We start from the raw sequence: 24,726 nt of genomic DNA, 5'->3' as shown, positions 1-24,726 counted from the left end.
TGGATCCTTGGAGACACTGGAGGTAATGGTGTGAGAGGGGAAAGAAAAGCCATTTCAGGTGATTCTCTGGCTACAATTAGATAGTTAAGAGGAACCAGGTGAGAGCAGTCGCACCCAGCTGGATGATGGGGGACAGGCATTGGAGGAGGATGGTATGGTCAACCACGTAAGAAGGCTGCCAGCAGGTTGAGAAGGATGAGGAGGGATAGTTTATCTTTATCACAGTTACATAGGATGTCTTTTGTGACTTTGATAGGAGCCGTTTTGATACTGTGGTAGGGACAGAAACCTTATTGGAGGGATTCAAACATAGTCTTCTGGGAGAGGATTTGGGAGGCAACAACACAGTCAAGGACGTTGGAGAGGAAAGGGAGGTTGGAGGCGGGGGTGATAGTTTGCAAGGACGGTGGAGTTAAGGGATGGTTTTTTGACGAGAGGAGTAGTGGCAGATTTGAAGGAGAGTTGGACTGTACCTGAGGAGAGAGAACCATTAACAATGTCGGCTAAAGTGGGGAGATAGGAAAGGAAGTTGGGTTGTCAGCAGTTTATTGAGAGTAGGGTCGAGGGAGTAGGAGGTGAGTCTCATGTGCTGGAGAGGGTACGAAAGGCGTTAGGAGAGAAACTAAATATGTGGGTTAAGGTCTTGGGCAGGTGGAAGTTTGGGTCATTGGAATAGGAGAAGAAAGGGAAATGGCCGTGGCAGATGGTCTAAATCTTAGTGACAAAGGTCGATGAGTTTTCTTGTTGGAGGTGAGGGTGGAGGTGACAGGGGAGAGGGGTTTAAGAAGACAGTTTGCAGGAGAGAAAAGAAATGGGGGTTATTTTTTCATTCCAAGATGATCATAGAATCAAAGGAAGTTTACGGCACAGAAAGAGGCAGCTTGGCCCATCATGTCTGCGCTGGCTGAAAAAGAAAGAGCCACCCATCTTGATCCCACTTTGCAACATTTGGTCCGTAGCCCTGCAGTTACGGCACCTCAGGTGCACATCCAGGCACCTTTTAAATGAGATGATGTTTTCTGCCTCCACCACCCTGACAGGCAGTGAGTTCCAGACCCCCAACACCCTCTGGGTGAAAAATGTTTTCCTCATCTCCCCTCTAATCCTTCTACCAATCACTTTAAATCTATAATCCTACCAATCACTTTAAATCTATAATCCTACCAATCACTTTAAATCCATCCTGGAATAGTGAGCAGTTTTGGCAAGATTAAAGAGTTAGTGTTGTAGAGGGTATGTCTGCAATGGGAAAATGAATTTCCTAAAGGGATAAAATTTGATGGGGGAGTGTGCTGTTGGAAGGGTTTTCGTTAGGTGAGTGAATGTGCTATAGGGATGGACTTCGATGGGAGAGCTAATGTACTGTAGGGATGGGCTGCAACTGGACGGTTGATGTGCTGTAGAGATGGGTTTTGATGGATGGGTTTCATTGGGAGATTTAATATGCTGTAAGGATGGACTTCGATAAGAAAATTGACTTTCTAAAGGGCTGAAATTTGATGGGTCAAATGGCCTTTCATCATTGTGACTTTTCTTCAATTCTGCCAATATTTAGAGTAACTTGTGTCATGAGAACATTTGTGTAAACTGGTGAAACAGGCCTGTGACAATATCTGTGCTTACGTTATATTCTTTGTTATCTTGCAGGTATACTGGTGAACTAACAACTGAGACAACAGATCCCCTTGGAAACTTATGCCATCCCCTTTGAACCGGAGCTGAGAATGTGGTTCCTGTTCAGTCATTTTTTTGCATTGTCATTCATTTTCTGCTTGGCAGGTAAGTTGAGCGTTGGGCGTGACACTGACGTGAAGGGTTTTCTGCTGCTCCCCTTGGCATGATTTCAGATGCAAAGCACTACAAGGTCAGGAATGAATTTTCGTGAAAGATTAATCTTTGCACCTACAGCTTCCGTTGATTAGTGACCGCGGCATTCTTGAAGCGTGAAGAAGGGCGAATGTGTGATTTTTAATGCCAATGAGCAACAGTCAGTTGAAACAAAAAGAAAAAGCATTGTAGTTGTCAGAAAACCTAACCTTCATTTGTCTCTCTGTCTGAGCAGTTGATTCCCCCGAGTTCATGCCTATTTTGTGCCAAGTCTACCATTTCACATTAAAAATTCTCCTACAAGAGCTTGGTGCAATATGCTTGAAAGTAATGTTTTTACGAAGCCTATTGGATTGATGTCTTGATGTCTCGCTGACAACTTGAATATCTGTCTTGCTTACGGATATAATTTAGTGTTTGCCAAGTGCTTCCATGAAGTCAGGGGCCATTGTATAGACCAACTCAAAAAATAGCTCAGTTCCCTGATGACCATGAAGCATAGTCCTTTGAAGAACATTGCAAAATAGAAAGGTGGTCATTTATTTTCTACTGCCGTTGTGTGCTAATACAAAGTACATATCAATTATGGATGCAAAGATGCACCAAGTCTTGCAAAGCTGTAATGTTCAATTTGACAGGAGCTAAACCAAGCAGATCACCAGCATCTCCAGCTGACGCTTTGAAGTTTTTGTGAATCTGTTACTTCATTCCCAGCTGTCATCTTCAGGCCAGCATCTACTCACTGAATTGTGAAAATGTTAAGCATAACAATTGCTGGTGGATCAATCCTTAATGCCAAGCTTTTCTTTCACAAAGTGACTTCAGTGAAGGGTAGTTCTTGCAGGTGTTTGTTTCAAGGCAAGAAAAAGACCATGGAGTGAATTTCAGTTACTGTAAAGGTGGATGCAATTTATTCTTGGCTTGCCTTCCAAATTGCATCGGTGACCTTAATGACCAGGGTTAGCTAATTGTATGCAGGAAAATTAAAAAGAAATTAAACATTATTATGTCAGCATAAAAAATGTAAAATCTTGGATGAACAATATATCGTTGGGGTATTTAAGTACCTGGAAAATAATGTATGTTGGATCCCGCTGAATATTGTCACTATTCCCCCCCCCCGTGACCAAGTTTAGACTCTTAACAATGGAAATTCTTCAAAGGAATGGAAACATTTATTGTAATATGTACTTTTTACATTGATGTCTGGAAGGTAAATGGGATGTAAATTCAGTGAAAAACAAAACTGTGTTTGTTGGCATTGAAGCCTATCCAGAAGCCACTGTTATATTTGACAAAACAAGAATTATCTTCTGGCTGTCCATCTCAGGCAGAGTGAGCTCAATATGTGCAGGCACAATAAAGCCAAGGGACCGGCTGTTTCGATGCAAAATGTCCCACTTATTTCTAGATTGTTCCATTTTTGGTGTAAAATGAATATCGTTTGTCATAGCTGCACTACCATTCCAAACTCTCCAAGAGAACAAGAATCTCACTGGCTGGAGGCAGAGATGTTCTCCACGCAGCCAACATTCAGCAACAGCCAAGTCCATAAGATTAAGAGAAGCCTCAATACGGATTTGCATGCAACCAGTTGTATTCCATGTAGTTTCCTGTTAAACATCTTCTAGTTGTAATTTCTCAACTAATTTCTTAGCTGTATATCCGCTAAATGGCGTGACCTGCATTACTTGATTGACTGTAATATTACAAACTTGAATTTCCTTTATAAATTTCCATAAAGATGCAGAGACAGCTGGTGCTATGCTATGTATGTTTGGTTGCTGTATAATAGTGTGACACGTTAAAAGATGATTGGAGGAGTAGGTGTGGATGAGGAGGTTGGAAGTCACAACTGCTCAGGAAGTTGCATTTTCAGATTCAAGATGGATGTTGCAAGGCTTAATCTAACGAAGAAAGAATGAAGCAGTTAATGAATAGATCATGCTATCTAATACTTGATGCATTTAAGATTTCAGTACCAATTCTTCCACATCTTCAAGATCAGCTAACACGTATTATTGTTTCTTTTAATCTTAATGAAATATGTCTCATGTCTGTCAAAAGTAATTGTAGTTACCATATGCATTATAGCATTATGTGCAGTTATAATCCATAGAAGATTTTGTTCTTTTGGGTGCTATTTTGACATGTAACCATATTAGACAGCTGCACTTTTGTTTCTGCAGAAGGAGGAATATTTGTATATCAGCATGACGTGTGTAAATATCCAACTTTGTCCTTATTGTAACGTGTTTGTAAAAATGCAACTGGGTTTTGTACACTAACTGATAATCTGATAAACGGATATGTACAGTTAGCACAATGTATGTTATGACTAATATTTTAAGGATCAAAGTACTTTTATAACTTGCAAAGTCCATGTGATAAACCTTTCCAGGAGTAACTCATTTCTAGGGAGATTTCCAAACTAATTTGGAAGAATCTAAAGTTGTTTAAAGCAAGACCAGTTTGAATTAGGCTGCTCCTGCTCCTTTCAATAAACATTGGTACACATTTGCACAGGGACACAGTGACCACTTGCATGCGCATGTTGCCATTTTGTTTCTCAACATGAGTTCTCTCCCTTTGATAGAAGTCAGCAATTGGAAGTGAATGTATGTTAAATTTGCATTGGTTTACATTGTTTATTCAAGGTGGCTTTAGGGGGTACATGTCTTTTTTGGTGAGCAAGCTTCTGTGCTCCCAGTGGTCTTGTTCTAGTGCGTTACCAAATCCTTGGGGGTTCAATGAAAAGTCATCCTCTCTGGCATGCTCTCGGTGTTAAATGAGATCTTGAATTATGGAGCCTCTGATCCAAAATGTAATGGTTATAACTCTATAATCATAGTACTCATCTGTTGTTTGTCTGTAGCCACTCTCTCTCTCTGTATCTATCTCTCTCTCTCTTTTTCTCTCTCTCTCTCTCTCTCTCTCTCTCTCGCTATATATATATATATATATATATATAAAGGATAAGGTACAGCATGAATTACTCAAGTAGACAGTCTCATGCTGATGATGAGCTGATAGATTTAACTCGAGCACAGAACAAATCTTACTTTAATATTTAATGTTCAGAACATTAAAGCAAATATCAGCACAAATCCAGGATCACCCATGTGCAAAGAGCTACAGTTATCAGTAAATGAAGCAGAGGATTGCTCCTTGTAGCTTAACCTGCAACCCAAAAAATGACCATGTTAAAGGAAACCCATTGTGTTGTGGGTTAAAAGGCCTTCCTTTGCCCCCACTGTACGGTATTGCTTGGTTGAGGAACGAAGTGCAGGTCCGTCATTCTAGTCAACGATGTATAGATATTTGTGGCAAATCACACTGATTGCTGTATGTAGAAGCACTGAAAATGTTTTCAAGAACATAATGTCCCAGATGTTGCTGGAGTTGGACATCTCGCATTGTGCCCAGTTAGTTAGACTTGTTCGTGCATGTTTAGGTTTTAACATCTTGCCCACAAGGTTGCTGCAAGCACAAGCTGATAACAGCATAGTGAGGGCAACAGAGCACCTGGGACGTTGTGAACAATAGGACAAACAATACATCTCCTTCACCAGTGAGATTAAAGGATTGAGAAATTAAGAGGAATGACTAAGAAGGAGGATGAGAGTGGATGAATTCAATAGGGAAGATTGATTAGAGAGAAAAGAGAGACAGAAAGGAAAAGTAAGAGAAAAAGATAATTTAAATTTAAAATTTGATATTTTTAAAATTTCCAAAAATAATTGACAATCTAAACGAATGAGACTTTTAAGTGTTCCCTTTCTGGGCAAGAGAAGTTGATTGGCGGTCATTAACAATTATTGTGCCATGTAAAGGGTACCTTTCCACCAGGGAGTGGAGCATTAATGCAAGAAGTACAAAAATATAAAATATCAGTAGAGGAGCTTGCAATGAGTTATGTTGAGCAGAGTAGATGCTACCGCAGTGGTTAAAGCACTTAACCAGGCAGTAGTTGGTGACATTAAATTTCAGTCTCAAACCCAACTGTCAGGAGCATTCCCATTCTTAATACTAATGTAGCTACCTGCAAACTTTACTTGAGGAGAAGAGTGATTCTTAGATTGTTCCCCTTTTGCAGTAGGCATATGGTACCGAGTTATTGAACTGATCAGTTGAGTTGATAATTGTGAAAAACACAACCCCACTTTACCAACTAAGCAATAATGTACGCATATACTGCATTAGGGAAATGAAAAATAGTTCAGTGGCTTGGTTTTATTAACCTTGGCTTTCTGTTACACTGTTTTCACAAGTAGTAACCTGTTAATACTGTTAACTTGTATCATGAACCTAGTGAGGAAAAATGCTCCTTTGTTGTTGAAAACATTGCCCTGTTTATTTGGAGGCAAGACAATGTTACATACGATCCATTTCATAACGGCTCATCAATCTGTTTCCTGTTCTACTTTGAGGAAACCCATTGAAGGCTTGCAGCATAGGGTGACTTAACACACAGGTTAGCTGATGATACATTTCCATGTGACTTGTTTGCGAACTAAAAGATAAAAGATTTACAGGAATGTTTTGTGAAGATAATGTTCTTATTCAAGTTCTGTGTCATTGGGCTGCTTTATCTTATTTTGTAGAAGTCTCATCCTATCTACCACCTGCTGTGTAACCAGTGAAAATTATACATTTGACCTGCTTGGTGATTCTTGGCACATTTTCTGCACAAATTGCTTGCATTGCTTACTTTTACTGAAACAGTTGTTTACTTGAGGTTATCACTTGTCTATCTCAGGACACATTTACAGACATCTACTCCCCTGTCAGATAGTGTCTTCCATCTGCGACCTGCAACACAAGATGGCACTTGGGTAACACTTTCCAAGTCCCCAAAATTCTATCTAAAATAGATAGAATTGTTCAATTCTCTGTGACCTTCGCGTGGGAAGACAGAATATGACATATGGAAGGTTGGACTGAAGATGATGCTGTAGCTCAAGGTGGAAGAGATCTTGCTATGTGCCTATTAAACTTTTGTTTACTGGGCATCTGATCAAGGGACATTGCCTTACATTAGAGGACTCTTGTTTGAACAAAGACGATTTATTGAGGATATTGAAGATCTTTTTTGACTTGTGTCTATAAACGAATATCCTCTGTAAGATGTCAAACAGAAGGTAATGCTACGTGATATTTCTTCTGAATGTGGGTGATTAACAGGTGTCCCTGCCTCTTGCTGTTTAATGCTTCTGAAATCAACAACATAGAGTTTACAGAAGTTAGTGAGCGGTGCTATAGCACAAAGTTCTGGGTGAATAATTCTGTTTGATAGCATGGTAGCTTCTTCACATCCATGTGGTCAATCATCAATATTGTACCTTAGCTACTCAGCGTAATAGTTTGTTCTTTTGATGGCTGCAGATAGGCACTTTGCCCACAAGTACTAACTACACAAAGTCTGGAAAAAAGTACTGGTGGCTTTTGACCTATTATTGCATGTATCATTGTAGCAGCTCCTCACCAGGCAAGATTTCAATCTGTTATTTTGGATCTGCAAGCAACAGACAGCAGATTTAAAGTGATATTCTGAACTGGTCTGAATCTGGCTAATCTGACAGATCTGTGTGTTTGGGTCAGTTTCAATTCAGATATTTTTGATGGAAGAAGTAATAAAGGGAAAGTGAGTTCCCTTGCCCAGTGTGTGGCTGAATTGTTTTGTACACCCTGGTAAATTCCCTGGCTGGGAATGCTCTTCGACAGTTGTTGTGCTGTGTGTTTTGTTGACACAGTAGATATAAGGAATGAGTTGAGATGGCACTGCTGGAGAGAACATATTGGAATAAATTGTCTGACATCTGTGTGTGCCCATCGGTCGCCTGAGCATGTATAAGGATCACTACAAAGGTAATTGTTCGGATACTATGCCTTCACTGTTGCTTATCTTGCGATAGAGACATGTGGTAAAATAAGGGTTTCACTGTCATCATTAGTGAACCATCGAGGTGGAAAACATCTTTGGAGGCTACAGAAACTCCAGAACATTTTCTCACTTGGCGATCGTTCAACCCAAACCTTATGGAACACAAGAAGGGAAAAGGCCATTTAGGCCACTGAAGCTCCACCATTGAATTTTCCAACTTTGCAGCCTGATGTTCACTTTCTGTTTAGGTTTGTACTCTACAAAAAGCAAAGTGTTTTGAGCACTCATAAAATTTGTGTTTTTATAATGCTGACTATTCCCCACATTTACCACTCTTCGTGTTCCTTCTGGTATCCGATCTAAATTTGCTGTTCATTTTTTCACACTCATGATCCCTGGTTCCTACTTTATTGACCAGATAGACATATTTAATCCATTTAATATCTTCTATACTCTCATGAGGTTCTTCCCACTCTGCCCCCTCTCCTTTATCTGTTGTCTCCCCAGTCTTACCTGACAGGCCAGCATCGGGTGGGCATTAGATCTCTAGCAACATGGTGACACTTGTATGGAGTCAATCAAAGTTTAGTGCTGATGGGTACACTGTTTCACAGTGATTCTTTTCATAATTATCAGACATCTACTCACCAGCTTTCCACATCAGTCTTGCTGTGAATTTACATCAACAACTGCTTTACACCAAGACCCAAATGAAGATGAATCCTCAGTGCCTGGACAGTTCACCGACAGAAAACTGACACTTGAGCCAGTCATGGTGTTGATCCACAGCCACACCTCAATGAATTCATTGTTGCCTTTCCTGATTGTACTGCTGTTATATAGCAGCCCTATCTTTGCAGAGTGGTAGAGTAAATGAGGTAGCTTCTAGAGGCTTTATAAACCTGCCCAATGAGTCATTTTTATTGGGACTACTGGAGGCAACAGTGCCCTTGATATCAGTGTAAAGAATACCACCATAGGAATGGCTAGCCATCGTGTCTGGCAGGGCAGTGATGTGGCTTCTTGTTCACTGTCTTATCTGATCCTCCCAAAGGAGGAGCTAGGATAGCTGGCGGCTCAGTCAAGACCTGTGACTTGAAAAGTATGTGCACAATTCATTTCTTTTGCTCTGCTGCTGCTGATTGTGCCCTATAATAGTGAGAAAGAAGTGACCAAAGCAAAGGACTACAATTAGAGGGCAGGTTCTTGAAACCATTTTGCACATCAAGATACCGTTGCCACATTTTTTGTCAAATGCAGGAAAGTAATGATTGGCAACCAGTCAACTTGCTTATGGGACCTGGAGGGATGGATCTTCCAATATGTGGGTGTGGGAACAGCATTCTTCTCTCACTATTTCAAATAACTGTACGAATGAGTAGAATGGTGCTAGCCGGACAGATAGCATAATTCAGTTGTGGTAGAGTGCATGGTTTCAACTGGTCAAACTGCACTGGTACCTCTGTGTGTCATTGGGGTCAGGGGGTGGGGAGTGCTGCCTTGGCCTTGGCTCTGCCAATCTAATCCTAAGCTCTCTTCGCTGGAGGAAATGGGATATGTCTGAATGAGCACAGTGTGGACTCCATATTGGACAAGCAGATTTCTCATTGTTCATTCTGGAGAATCTTAAACATGGTGATGATTTCTACATGTCTCCGAAGCTCAGATGGCCAAAGGATATTCTATGCCAAAGAATAAGCTTGATTCGCTCCTATCTGACTTCGAAAGTCATAGGTTCTGACATCCGTGGAGGTTGAGCGCCTCTCGGAGACTGCTGTTGTCAGAGGTGTACTATCTTTTGGATGTGGAATGTGCCTGGTTCTGTGATTACAGGTAGCTGGTTTAAGATTGTATGACACTATTCTTAAAAGAGCGGGAGTCCCAGCCAATATTCCTGCGTACATATTGGCTGCTACATTTGTTAAAATAGCAGCTTCACCTTAATTAATTAATTGCATGTAAAATACTTTGGGATGTTCTGAAAGATGTTGTAAGGAACCAAATAAGATCTTTGAATTCCTCTACTACACAGAATGGGCTGGATTTTACAGGACCCCCAACATCGGGCTCTGTGGTGGGGGAGGGGCCGGAAGATTGTTCTGGCAGAGGCTCGCCACGGAGCCCAACGCCGGGAGGACCAGGCCTGATCCTTCCAGCGGTAGCAAGGCTCATTGGCAGCTCCCCCACCACTGGGCGATGGGACCTGCATCTAAATATGTAAATAAATAAATGAATGTATTCACATGTGCTTACCTGGGATCTTACTGGACCATTGCGATCTTTGGAGAGGCGACCACCACTCCTGCGCCTTCACTTCCCCATCTGGGGAAAGCAGGCGTGACACTGTTGGGGGTGAGGGGAGTTATGATTTTTAGTGCAGGGTGGGGAACAGTGTCAAATAATTGTCATGAGTGTAGGGGATGGTGGGAAGGGGTGAACTGTGAACTCTGTACAGTCTGGTGTGGGGGGGAAGGTCATATTGCAAAGGTAAGTGTTTTGGGGGGAAAGGGCAAATACTTAATGTTATTGGTACTGGGAAGTCAGAAAGGGGCGATAGAATTTTTATTGCAACAATTGGGGGGGAGGGTGGGCGGGTATCACTTCAAAAATTTAAATTAACCAGCAGGGCTGGCGGCCCTTTAAAAATGGCCATTCATGTTGTGATGCCTTGTAGACATCAGCATTGGTTTAGACTATCCCCCAAACAACATGTCAGCAGCGACCAACGTTATCCTCACCGCACCCAACCTTCTCAGCAACAGCATGGAGTATCATGAATTAATGATTTTGAAAACTTCAATCGGGGGTTGTCACTCATCTACATTTTTGGAATGAAGTCAAGACTGCAATTCAATCTTAGGACTTGTGCTGATACTGGCGAAACCTGGCAAGCCTAATCAGTGAAGCACCAAATCAAAAGGCAAGATCTTTGCACATTCTAAAAAGACAACTGTCTTGGTTTGTATATGTCGGACACAGTCACAGATTGGGTTTAATGAAGCCATTAGGCCCCCAGATCAATTTATAGTACCGTAGAATCATATAGCACAGAACGAGGCCATTTGGCCTATCTTGTCTGTGCCAACTCTTTGAATGATCTTTCCAATTAATCCCACTCCCCTACTCTTTTCCCATAGCCCTGCAAATTTTTCCTTTTTAAGAATGTATCAAGTGTCGTGAGCAAAACAAAGGCCTGTACGACACTTTCGTAGACCTCACCAAGGCATTCGACACTGTGGGCAGAGATGGACTTTGGAAAATCCTTGGAAAACTTGGATGCCCACCCAGTTTCATGAAAATCAGTACGGACAAGTCAAGCAAAACAGTGATCTTTCGCGTCCCTTCCGTATCTTCAATGGCATGAAGCAGGGATGTGTGCTGGCCCTGACCTTATTCACCATCTTTTTCAGCATGATGCTGCAGCAGGCAACGGAAGACCTTAAAGAGGGAGTTTACGTACACTTCCGGACTCATGGAGGCCTTTTCAACCTCAGGCGTCTTCAGGCTCACACAAACAGGAGAAAAACCCATCTGTGAACTTCTTTTCGCCAATGACTGCACTCTCCTGGCCCACAGTCAGTCAGACCTGCAATGTATAACAACACATTTTTCCGAGGCTGCATAACTTTTCGGGCTAAAAATCAGTTTAAAGAAAACTGAAGTCCTGCATCAGCCTGTACCCCTGGAAGAATATAGACCACCAAGCGTTGTCATCGAGGAAACCGAGTTGAGTGCTGTCAAGCAATTTACTTATTTGGGGAGTGTCATCTCGTTTGATGTCACCATAGACAAGGAAGTGGCCAATAGAGTTTCAAAAGCAAACAGTACATTCGGCAGACTCTACAAATGAGCGTGAACCAACCACAGCCTCAGAGCACAGCCCAAACTCAAGGTGTACGAAGCCATAGTCTTCACCACCCTTCTTTATGGTGCCAAGTCATTGGTCCTATACGGCCGTCATGTATGCCTTCTGGAGCGCTTCCTTCAGCGCTGCCTCCGCAGCATACTCAAGATCTGCTGGCGGGACCGCATCACAAACATTGAAGTTGTAGAAACAGCCAACATCAAAACCATCATCCTGCAAAGTCAACTATGTTAGGCGGATCACGTTGCCCCGATGGACAATAGTTGCCTGCCCAAGATTGTGTTTTATGGAGAGATGACCACTGGTAAAAGGAACAGTGGGGTCCCACACAAACGTTTCAAGGACTCCCTGAAGAAGTCCCTCTCTTGTGTGCCACATTGGTCATCGCCAGTGAGAAGCGCTGGCCATAGATTGTGATGCCTGAAGGTGCTACATTGGGAGTGCTAAAGATACCTTTGAGACTGAGCGAAGAACCAGCATGAAAAAGGAGAAGAATAGATCAATTTGCCCCGAGCAGCAAACACACCTTCACTTGCACCTGCTTTGGGAGAATCTGCCAGTCATGGATAGGCCTGACTAGCCACCAGCGGGCCTGCAACTGATGACTACAACCTTCAAAATCTTTGTCCGTGAAGAAATGCCAAGAGTTTCCTTTTAAAAGTTATTGTTGAATCTTTCAGTCAGAGGATTCCAGATCGTAGCAACTGGCAGGACTTTTTGCCAATTATTTTAAATCTGTGACCTCTAGTTACTGGGCTCCTGCCAGTGAAAACAGTTTCTCCTCATCTATTGTATCAAAATCTCTCATAACCATTCAATTCAGTGATAAAATCATCATCAGCACTCACATAGTTTGGTACTATATAGGGAAGGCATATTTAGCAGCAATTTAATGGAAAATTATAGCATGTGCGATGTAATGCAAAAGCTAACCCCCATTGTTAGTTGGAGCCTAAAGTCCATCTTCTCAGTCATTTATGACAATGCGGCAAGTAAAGGGGAATTGCTTTCAATGGCCAGCAGGGAAGATATAAGGAAGATGGATTTCTTCAAATTAAGCGTTCTGTAAATGACTTGGTAAAAAGTATTTTTGCTTTCAGGACCATTATGACCAGTGGTCTATCTGGTAGATGGATCCAACTAATTCCTGTGGAGTTGGTCGGATCGTCCCCTGCCAACGGGCAGAAGTTCCTTTTATGATCGAATAACTGCAAGGCAATATGTTAAGGGTCACTATTTCATCTTGGGTAGTTTCTCCAACTCCAACTCATTCTTCCTCAGGACCAAGAAACTCCTTACCTCCCTCAGTCTTCCCTTTCTCCTCCGTACTTCGAGCTTTTAAAACCCAGGCTTGACGTCATCAGATCATAATCTTCTGATTCACCGCATCGTCTCTCCTCTTCTCAGCCAGGCTGCTCCGCACATTGTAACGGCCAGGTGAGAAAGGTGTCTAGGGGTCCTTTTTAGCCTTCACTTGGTCTTATTGTAACAGGATTTAATTTTTAAACACACTGTGTTTTTAGCTCCCCCTTGGTGAATCATTGTTCACCGCTTTCCAATTATAAGGCAAAGAAATGAGCACAAACAGATTTTCTCAAGTTTAAAGAAGAAAAGTGAAATTTATTAAAACTTAAACTCTAGTTCAGTTAACGCCTACGGATACATGCTGCGCCCCACGCTTGCATGCATACACAATACGCCCATGCAAATAGAGACAGAAAAGAGCAGAAGAAAAAATAAAGCAGAGAGGTTTGAGGCAATATCAGAAGAGTTTCTTGTTACTGTACTTCGAGCTCAATGTAATCCTGTTGGGGCCCAGTATTCTTCTTAAACCTTGTTCACTGTCGGAGACTTTTCTCTCTTTGGGTTCCTGTGTCTTCAATGGATTCCAAAGCTAGGGAGAAAGTGATTAGCAGACAGGAGAGAGGCAGCAGCAAGCCAGCTACGAGAGGTCTTTTCCAGTCCAGGAGCAAACAACGTTCTGAGTTCAAATTCGCTGTGGCAAGTTTAAATTCAAGAAACTCCAGCAGCCAGTTAGTCATGTGACTAAACTTGTCTGACCACATCTGTTTGTGTATTCGGCCATCTTAGCATTAACCTGGAATGCTAGCCTCTCCACCTTCAATGTCTGGTAATCAAACGTCCATTGTGGATTAAATTGGAGCAGGGAGTGGCCCCTTTGTCCTTTCCAAGTACTGTCTGTTACTGTGCAAATGTCTTTCCAGTCAAAAGTCTGGTGTTTTTTTTTAAACAAGTTCTTTCTTTACTCCAGTAACAGTTTAAAAATCTATGTTCATGTGGTGAAATATGAGTGCCTCATTTTAGGCAGGTGGGGGTCTGCACTACAACATCCACTCCGGTTTTGTAATTTAAAATAAAAAGAAATTGGGAATTTGTGGAGGCTACTTGTTTGTCTTGGTAATTGCGAATGTGTTTCTGTTCCAATTGATTTCTATAGACCTAAAAAGGCTTTGGACCCAAGAGTTTGCTTGACATACAGCCATCGGTGAGGTCTGTGTCCCCTGTACACTTGATTGATCATCTGTGAATTATAAAGGTTGAGTAATGATGCAGAGTTCCCCAAATGTGACTTGAGAAGTGATGGTTCAAAAAAACAGCACAAAGCAGACCTGCCAAGTCTTGAAACTTGGAAGAAATGTCAATTGTTTGAATACTGGCAAAAGGCTTGACGAGCAGTCAGAAGGTGGCACATTTAAATCTCCGTGGAAAATCTCGCCTTTCTCGTTCTTGGTGGATATCTTGCCATACCAACGGAGCTGTCATCCGGGAACCAAAAAAAAATTGCTTTCTGTTCAGGTTAGAAGAACAAAGTGTTCCTGCCAAAAAAATGTCTTGAAGGCTCTGTGTCCTGTGGAGGGAGGGGCAAGTCATGATGTTATGCCACTGTTGGAATGACTTAGAATTAGCCCAGGCTGTTCAAAATAGTGCTGCTTTGTTTTGGACATCGTCCGCAGTGTTCGTAGATGAGCGAGCGAGAGCGAAAGTTGGAGTGGTATATCACTGTTTACTGATTAGAGTTTCTCTTCTGCAAGAAAAATAGATGGCCCAGGGTCTGTAATGCTGTTAGAAACTGTACTGACTGACGAGCTAGAAACAAGAGAAAACAAAATGGCCTAGAAATTGGACTGTACCTGAATTAGGGCACAAGCCCAGTGCAGTGCATGCTGCATGTACTTAATGAAGCTTGCGGCAGGACCATGGCAAATTGGTCCAGCCGTCTCTCTCTGCTATTGGTGGGCTGCAGGTGACATTTGCAGGTCCCAGAGGCAGGTAGCTGGCACCAAGGGGGATGGTGGGGTGAGAGGTACAGCGCAGCAAGATCAGGGTGGGGGGCAGGCAGTGGTCTGCGATTTTACTGTGAATCATTCTGGATCATCCCAGCTCCTCAATAAAGTGAGTCCTTCACAATTATAATTCCACAAAGCAGGCTTGAAACAGGTAATAGGCCCTTGATTTGCTTGTGCTTAAAGCCAGTTCCATGGGTGCGCCATGGAGGTGCCCTATCTAATATGGCAGCCAGAGTAAACGCATGCACAGCATATTGGACCCTCAGGCACCAGTTTTACACTTGCAATATAAGCACAGCACAATCAAATTTCTAGGTCATTATCCAATAAATTGCTGCTTCTCAGGCTGTATTATCTGTATGCAAATATTAGCATGCTGTTTGGGTCTCTCACAAATATTGACACAATCCTGAGGGCCTCCAAGAAAGTTGGCACATTCCTAGTGCTCCGTCCCCAAAACTATTGAGATGCTGATTGGCACATTTTACAAATATCAAAATACTTCAGGGGATCCCCTGCAAATCTTCACAAACTCCCAGGGTCTCAATACATTAACTTTCGAAAGACAATGCTAGATACCCAAAAGAAATGAGAGCAATTGTAGAAAATGTTTAATTTTTATTAAAACACTGTAGTTGGGTTTTTTGCTGAGCACATATTTCCATCATTTGGTGGGTAAAGGGAACAGAGAACATTGATGTGTGTGAAGGTTTTCCCTCGCCCTTTTTCCCACGGTTGTATGTTCAGAGTCAAAGAAGTAAAATGTTGACAAGTCAGTAGATATAGGAAAATGCTGAAAAATATACAATAGACAATCCTGAAAATACTTTTCCTCAGTCCCAGACAGATAGAAATCACATGACCACATCAATCTTCTTTGGGGCCCTAGTTTGAAATCTATGAGATGAACAAACATGCAACAAGTCTTAGTTATATTGTTTAAATGAGATGACTGAGCTTTGTAATATATCATACAGGATGATAAATGAGCATCACCAAACTTCTGTTGATTTCTTGAAGGCCTTGTGAAGTTTAAATGATTGGATAGTATTTAATGGATAAATGTTTCCTGGCAGTGGCACACTTCTCCAATATCGAACAAAACCATTATGGAGGAAGTTTTCCTCCTGCCTTCTCCCAGCACCTCCAGGAATACAGTTGTACATCAGCGTTGAGCAGAAAGCTCTTCCTCAAACTGTTTCTTGCACCACAGTCACTCGTGAAGTAGCTTGTGTTGAAGAATGGTGAGTTACCCTACAAATATCAACAAGTTCCAACAGATATTTTCACACTTGCAAGCAGGAAACAAGGAATGGTAATGTTGAGGACTTAAATTAACAGAAATATTCGTGGAAGCATCCACATCTGGTGAATTATGTGAAGGGGTTTGATTGTTGGCAGTGTTGATAAGGTCTCCTGTGTATGTGAATGTTGATTGCTATTGGAGTTTTAAATGCAACTGAGTAATTGGATATTTGATTAGAGTCCTGCTCCTTTTCCGCACAGTGTTAACAGCAACAATGTTTGCAGTTTGCTGGAAGTTTCAGAACTGATGTGGAATGGACTCAATGGGCCAAATGGCCTCTTTCTGTGACATACTGACTCTATGAATTGCACACTTACGTTTATTATGATATCTTGGTATTCTGCACCTAAATTCATTAGGAAGCCAGCTCCTGTTACCATGCCACTTTGTGCCAATGCAAAACAGTTTCTGCCTTTTGGTACAAAACCAGGAGTTAACTAGGGAGTGAGCCAGACACTTTTGGCTTGAGGAACAAAAGCACTTCCAGTACCTTCCGGCTTTGTAGTGGATGTGGCTAGGGGACTTTGTAAACTTAAGCAGAGTCTGTTTAATGTTGAGATTTTGTGCTTTCAGAATATTAACCAGTTTATCAGTGATGGAGCACAAACGCACAAAGTGCACTCCTGGCTGAGCATAGCAATAAAACCCAGCAACGATGAGACTTTCTAACCAAAGCTTGGTGTTACCTGGTCCTACTACTTCCTGATGCACCTCATTCACACTCCATCCCTCTTTATTCTGCAGTGTAGGCCATGGCTCTTTCCCAAGGTGTTACGACCAGGTGAGAAAGGTGTCTAAGGGTCTTTCTCAGCCTTCACCTTGTCTTATTGTAACAGGGTTTAATTTTTAAACACACCATGTTTTGAGTCCCCCTTGGTGAATCCTTGTTCACAGCTTTCCAATTATAAGGCAAAGAAATGAGCATAAACAGGCTTCCTTAGGTTTAAAGAAAGAAAGTGAAATTTATTAAACCTTAAACTTAAACTCTAATATGGTTCATGCCTACGGATATACGACGCGCCCACCCTAGCATGCATACACGATACACACATGCAAATGGGGACAGAAAAGAGCAGAAGAAAAATAAAATGGAGAGGTTTGAGGCAGTCTCTAAAGATGATTTCTTGTTACTGTTTCTGTGTTTCCAGCTTGCCATAGAGTCCTTGATTGTAGACAGCTCTTACTTTTCATTGGGGCCCAGTATTCTTCTTAAATCTTGTTCACTGTAGGAGAATTTGCTCTCTTGGGGTTCATATGTCTTCAGTAGTTTCTAAAGCTGATGAGAGCTAGATGAGAGCAGGCAGGAGAGAGATGTTCTCAGTCCAGGAGCTAACAGCCTTCTGATTGCTTTCCCTATTGGAAGTTCAAATTCAAAAAAACTCAGTCAGTCAGTCAGGTGACTAAAATTGGTCTGACAACTTCTGTGTATTGGGGAAGCAACGACTGGGTCCCCATTGTTCCAACACTGTCGGTTACTATGCAAATGTCTTTCCAGTCAGGGTCTTGCAATTTTAAGTTTTAATGTTCATGTGGCGAAATAATGTGTGCCTCTCTTTTCGCAGGTGGGGGGCTTGCCTGACATCTCCACACCCGGGGAATGAAATGCGAGAGGAGGAAAAATGGGGCATTTCATTACAGGGTTTGAGAGAAATATAAGATACAGAAAGAAAAACTATACATTTCTCTCATTCATTTCCATTTATTGACCAATCTTAAAGCCTATTAAAAATGGGCTTTTCTGGGTCCCAGGGCTGTTTTAATTTCCCCCTTTTTTCAGGAGAGTTGGTAGTGGGCAGGTCTATCCTGAATGTTCTGAATCATGCAAAGACTTTTGACTTCAGGGGATGGTGGTTCCTTTTTCCTCTGACTGTGGGGGAGGAGTTTTTGTTACTCTCCCCTTTGTTCTCTGGGACACTTACCTGTAGGTATTTGTGCAGACTTGGCTGCACTCTCCTGTGGCACTTTGACTCAGTGAGGCATCAACCTCACAGTTTCTCTGCCCCTTAGAAGTCTCTCTTTGTCTCTGCAGGTTCCTGTAAATGCTGTTAGCAACTCTGGTGGGTGTTCCGAAGAAGGGTCACTAACCCGAAACGTTAACTCTGCTTCTCTTTCCACAGATGCTGCCAGACCTGCTGAGTATTTCCAGCATTTCTTGTTTTTATTTCAGATTTCCAGCATCCGCAGTATTTTGCTTTTATTTCCGTGAACCTGCTGCTCCTCTACATGGGTCTTTATTGAGAATGGGAGAGAGATTTTAAATTCCTCTAACAGGATTGATTACTTCTCAGAGTTTCATAGCTGAGCTGTATTTTTAAAGCCCCTCAGCCAGCTGCTTACTTCTTTCAAACTCCAAATAAGTTTGATTGGCTTGCTTCTTGAGGGTTCTAAATTTTTGGCAATAGGCTTTGGGTACTAATTCCTATGCCCCGAGGATAGCATTTTTGGTCAGTTCATAATTTGATGAACTCTCATCTGCCAATAAGGAATAAACCCGGTTAGTTTGAGTTGCAATAAGAAGAGACCAGGTCTCAGCTGGCCATTTTAGCGGCCTTGCCAGTTTCTCAGAAGACATGAAAAATGCCCCCACATCTTCCTCATTGAATTTTGGAATTAATTGAGCGCGTTTTAGCAATCTTGTACCCAGCCCTGAATTATGCCTCTCCATATTGGCCATGGCCACTAGGGTTACTTCGTCGCCCCCTAATTACCTCAAGCTGCTTCAGCTCTCTACGGATTCATTCCAGTATATTTTTTCTCTCTCTTTCTCTCCTTTCTCTCTCTTTCCTTCTCCTGTCTTTCTTTCTCTCTCTCCTCTCTCTCTCGTTCCCTCTCCTGTCTTTGTTTTTCTACATGTTCCATCTGGAAGGCTCTTTCTTTCTCCTCTCTCCTCAAATTCACGTTTCCTTTGTTCCAATTGCATCTTTGCTAACAATACCCTATCGGATTCTCTTTTTTACACTGCTTCTGCTTCTTCAGATTCAAGAGAAAGATGGTTCACCACTAACCTATGGAGTTCAGACTTCCTAGCCTTGCCACGTACAGTGATCCCAACCTGTTCAGCCATTTTTCTCAACTCCTCCATTTACAGTGCTTTTAACTTATCCCAAATTACTTCACCCTAGCTTGGAGAGCTACTCGCTTCAGTTGCAGACATGTTAGTTTTCAATCACACACAACCACAAAAAAACTGTATTAAAACCTTGCTCTTTTTGATTGGGAACAATTTGGCTTCCCACTTCCAATTTCACTTGTTTGTCTGTGGGTAAAATTCCGGATGCTAGCACCCAAATTTCTGTTACGACCAGGTGAGAAAGGTGTCTGGGGGTCTTTTACTGTCTTCACCTGGTCTTATTGTAACAGGGTTTAATTTTTAAACACACCATGTTTTGAGCTCCCCCTTGGTGAATGAATCCTTGTTCACAGCTTTCCAATTATAACGCAAAGAAATGAGCATAAACAGGCTTCCTTCGGCTTGAAGAAAGAAAGTGAAATTTATTAAAACTTAAACTTAAACTCTAATATGGTTCATGCCTACGGATATACGACTTGCCCACGCTAGCATGCACACGTTACAGCATCTATAAGTGCAGCCCTCGGATACATCCTTGAGATTAAGAATCTGGAAACCCAGCTTTTTACATTTGAATAATATTGGATACACACATGCAAATAGGGACAAAAAAAGAGCAGCAGAAAAATAAATGGAGAGGTTTGAGTCAGTCTGTAAAGGGGGTTTCTTGTTACTGTTTCTGTGTTTCCAGCTCACCGTAGAGTCCTTGATTGTAGACAGCTCTTACTTTTCGTTGGGGCCCAGTATTCTTCTTAAATCTTGTTCACTGTAGAAGACCTTTCTCTCTTGAAGTTCCTATGTCTTGAGAGCAGACAAGAGAAAGGTGTTCTCAGTCCAGAAGCTACCAGCCTGCTGATTTCTTTCCATGGTGGAAGTTCAGATTCAAAAAAACTCGCAACAGTCAGTCAGTCAAGTGACTAAAACTCATCTGACCACTTCTTCTGTGTATTGGGGAAGCAATGACTGGGTCCCCATTGTTTCAACACTGTCTGTTACTATGCAAATGTCTCTCCAGTCAGGGTCTTGCAATTTTAAGTTGTAATGTTCGTGTGGTGAAATAATGTGTGTCTCCATCTTGGCAGGTGGAGGGCTTGCCTGACACAAGGTTTCTTTGTTTTATAGAAAGGCTTGTGATATTTAAACACCCATTACTCTATGCACCATAGAGAATTCTGAAGCCATAGAAGAAATACCACTGGCCATAGAATTCTATTTGTGGTATCGCTCATTTTATTCCATGCCAGTGTGATTGCAAGCTGCAAATAATGAGACTACCTGTGTGTTGGGTAGTATTGACTTTGTGCTGCTCATGTGATTCCTTCAAGCAGTTAGTCGCAGCCACCCACGTCTCACTTGGCTTGACTTGCAGTCTTCCTACTTCAAAGTCACTCTAACTCAATCCAAAATTCACATCACTCCTACATTAAAGGTGTGCTATCTTCATGAAGGAAGTATTGATTGAACCTTTAGTTTGGGGAGGGAGAAGTGCCACCCATCATTTCTGTTGGGAAGGTTTTCCAAACAAGCTAGACATTGATGAATTTCGAGGCTTCATTGAGTTGTGTGCTGGCAAACTAGTGGAAAAAGTTTGCCAAATGGTGTTTCATGAAGAGGGACTTGATATTAAGTTGAAATCCACCAATTTAGCTTCTCTCTTTGGAGTTGTCAATTCAGGACAAAGAGTCTGCTTGATAGGCAGTCATCCACTGCTTTAAACATTCACTCCCTCCAACCAGTGTCACACTGTGGCAGCAGTGTGTACTATCTAGAGGATGCACTGCAACAATTTGCCAAGGCTTCTTTAACAGCATCTCGCAAACCTACGACCTTTACCACCTAGGAAGACAAGGGCAGCAGGTGCATGGGAATGCTATCACTTCCAACCTTCCTTCCAAGACACACACCATACTGACTTGGAAATATAGCATCATTCCTTCATGGTCACTTGGACAAAATCCTTGAACTCCAGACCTATTGTGGGAGTACCTTCATCACATGGATTGCAGTGGTTCAAGACGAAAGCCGACCACCACCTTCCCAAAGGCAACTAGGGATGGGGCTATGAATACTGGCCTTGCGAGCAATGTGCATATTGTGAGAATGAATGACAAAAAAATATCCACAGCTTACTGTAGTTCCTACAATCCCCAGTTGGTGATCAGAGATAAGCTGAAACAAGAGCCATAAATAGAACTGCCTTTCTGGAACCACGTATTTCCACAAGTCTTAATACAATCTTTTTATTGATTGTGCTCACATCAACTTTCCATAGTTAACATACAGAGTCAAATTGCAGCTTTTATTTGATAGACATTGATAAATTTTAAAGTTATAGTACAATCCTTCTGCAAAGTCACAATTTCCATGCATTTATGAGGAAAACAATTTGAGTGGACTGTTTCATGAGCTTTCTTTTTTCTGGGTTGCACATTTTTTAAAGGAATCGAGAAGCAGAGGTACCTCTCTATCCAACATGATCACTGTTGTGTCAGCGGGATGGCTTTCAGTACCACAAATTTGTCCTCATGCCCTGAAGCAAAACCAATGATAAAATAAGGGTGTTCTGTGAGCCTTTAAAAGGCAGACAATGTTGGAATTGGTCAATCAGCATCGCTTAACAGGAGCCTGTTCAGCCATTCAGTTAGATCATGGCTGAGCTGTACCTCAACTCCATTTACCTGCCTTAGCTCCATATGCCTTGATACCTTTACCCAACAAAAGTCTACCAATTTCTGTCATGGAAGCTTTAATTGTCCCAAAACCTATTCAAGATTTCTGTTACCCTTTGTGTGAAGATGGCATTGAAGATTTTACCTCACCCCAGGGTAGGACTTCATATTGACAACCTCACCAGTTGCTTGGCAGAGATTCAGTGACAGTTGTGTTGTTTGATTTCAGGAGCTGCATCTGTGAAATGTGCCCCTATTAGGAACACAGGGATGATTCATAGTTAACTGGCTTTTGACAGGAATATTGCACCATTGATTTTTGTTGTTGTGTGGCATTATTGTCCCAAAGTATTGATTTGTTGTGATGTCCAAACATAAAATATAAGGCCCCTGTGTAGCACATAAGTAGAAAATAATGGCTATGTGAGAGTGATTATAAGGCAGTGATATGATCAAGGATGTCAGTGATACCATAAACCTCAAGAGAAAAGCTTGAACTGCTTATAACCATGCTGTCAACCTTAAAATGAGATTACAGCTTTAAAGTAACTGCAGGCTATCTATTCTAATATATATTCGGAGCTTCAGAGTCCAATATTGTGCCTGTACTTTCAGAGAAGAGATCTTGTGGCAGCCATCAGTGGCCAGTGTACTATGTGTGGTCAATGTCTTATGGTTTGTGCATTTATGGTTCAGCATTTGTGACCTGACAACTGGACGTTCATCCAGAAATATCACAGACTAGTTTCCTGGGAGGTTAAGCATCCAGTAAGTATTAAAGCCTGTTTGTTTGAGAAATGAAACTCGAGGGGCCCCACTTTGCTTAATCGCTCAGTGCAGTTGTACTTTATAAACCCCAGCGACAGCACAGTGACAGTGTAGCTCACCAGTCACGTCTTGAATCAGAAGGGGAGTGACACAAACCCAGGCTAAAACTGCCTTACGCCACCTTGCTTTGAACCAGGTGGAGTACAATTGCAGGTTCGTGCTTGGGATGAAGGGGGTCGGGGTTCTGTTTGTTGGGTCTCCTGGGTGCTTTTTAAACTGAAGTTGAGTTTCTTACAATGTTTTGAGTGAAACACAGTGCACCAACACAGTTAATATTCTTCACTTGAAGAAGAGCTCTTGCCCATGCATGCACCTATAGAGTTTACTCTTGACAGTTAGAGACATATTAAGAGCCAGGTCTAATGAACCATGACCGGCTGGAAATCAGAACGCCAGTTAATGATCTGCGGTTTGGTACAATGGCAGCCGACATACTGAAGATACATTGAAAGAAAGAACTATCAAAATATTACAGGGAAAAATTAATATTGGCTGTTCTGTGAGCACATTTATCAAACAGTTGTCTCCTGTGTTTGCAGTGTTCTTGCTGCTGCCAGGTTCAGTGACTCTTCTTGAAATCTGCTGACAGTAGCCAGTGGCACAGATATACAGGATATATACAGTGTTACATTCTGTGTTTACATGCACAGAAGATTCATATACATTGATTAGGGGAGTATTGCTAGAAAGGAATTCTATAGAGTTTGATACTGATGTTCTGCATTACTTAATTTTAATCTTGTGCTAGATATGGGAATGAGCACTAAAGTAACTTGGTCAGTGACGCAACTGCGAACAATTGGGGCCAGTTTTTCATCTGCAGCAAAGCTGTGAGTATAATAGGACCAACATGGATCCATGCAGGAAGACGTGTTAAGTCGGGTCAGTAAGATGGTGGATTGTTGTTTGATTGGAGTGGAGGTGCCTGCCCATTGAAGCCTGGGGAAGGAAGGACAGTATTGTAATCTCGCCTTGTAAAGCAGCTGTATAATCTTCCCATTTTATATTATTCTTTTGGTCAGATCCAGTTCCAGCTGCCTTCATTTGCTGGATTTTTGTTAAAACAGACAAAGGTTTGAAAGCTAGATCTTTCTTGAACCTGATGTAAAATTCACAAACCCAGCAAGGGCAGGAACTCAACATAGCTGCTCATGGGTTTGCTGCTCTGTGCGTGTAAAGGGTGATATAAAGTACCGCGGAGGCCTGAGTGTGCTTTGAAAAGAGACACCATTAAAAAGTGGCACCATCTATTCACGAAAATCAGTTTGGGAAAGTTTTGTGAACATGATGAAACATAAGTTGGACCGAAGTGAATCATTACATGATATGTGCTTGACATTACTGTGGATGAAAATGATGCACAGCTCCACTGGCTGCTGTTCCTCAGCCAAAAATAAAAGTTTGCCAATTAATTTTTCCTCTGGAAGCCCTGCCCCTTTAAGCTGTTTTCAAACGTGTCTTCTATATCACCAGTGTGGATTCTTCATTTCATATCCCCTCAGTACAATAAGAACAAATGTCACATTATGCGTTGGTCTCATTAGACTTGCAGTAGAGCTCTGTGCTTTAATACGTTTGAATGTAGTTTGATCCTGTGTGTGAAATCATCATGTCAGCTTATTGGGTCAAGCTGAGTGTACCATATGGCCAGTGGAGATTGCGAGCAAAGAGCATGCAATTGTTGTTTCATTGAAGGAGATTTTGTGTGTGTGTGTGCGTGCGTGTGTGTGTACTGTGGCTTGGAGCAGTGTAGGAAGTCTGAGGGGATTCATGGACATGATGAGGCCCTGTATTGGCACCAGCTTTCTCGCCACCTGACCTACTCCCAGATCGCTCATTTGCTGCGGGCAAAATCTGGGAATATTTCCATTTCCCACTTCTGGAACAATGGTTCTCTTTTACCTCGCTGAGCATTTTGAGAAATTTATAAATATCAAGATGAAATCAGAATGAATTTTGTAGCTTGGAT

General features: G+C 41.9%; 1 protein-coding gene across 3 annotated transcripts in view; it reads left to right on the top strand.

Annotated features, from left to right (window-relative positions):
• LOC137379721 (contactin-1-like) overlaps positions 1-24,726 on the top strand; it is a 934,724-nt gene that overhangs the window by 378,024 nt on the left and 531,974 nt on the right. For all 3 annotated transcript variants that reach the window (XM_068050989.1, XM_068050987.1, XM_068050988.1), the window contains one exon: positions 1,648-1,779. In XM_068050989.1, coding sequence (XP_067907090.1) covers positions 1,725-1,779 — 55 coding nt within the window. In that variant the 5' untranslated portion in view covers positions 1,648-1,724. The remainder of the gene's footprint in view (positions 1-1,647; positions 1,780-24,726) is intronic.

This window comes from Heterodontus francisci, chromosome 18 (genome assembly GCF_036365525.1).
Source record: "Heterodontus francisci isolate sHetFra1 chromosome 18, sHetFra1.hap1, whole genome shotgun sequence".
NCBI lineage: Eukaryota > Metazoa > Chordata > Chondrichthyes > Heterodontiformes > Heterodontidae > Heterodontus > Heterodontus francisci.
The sequence above is the reverse complement of the archived record's forward strand: the minus strand, read 5'-3'. Positions and strand labels throughout refer to the sequence as shown.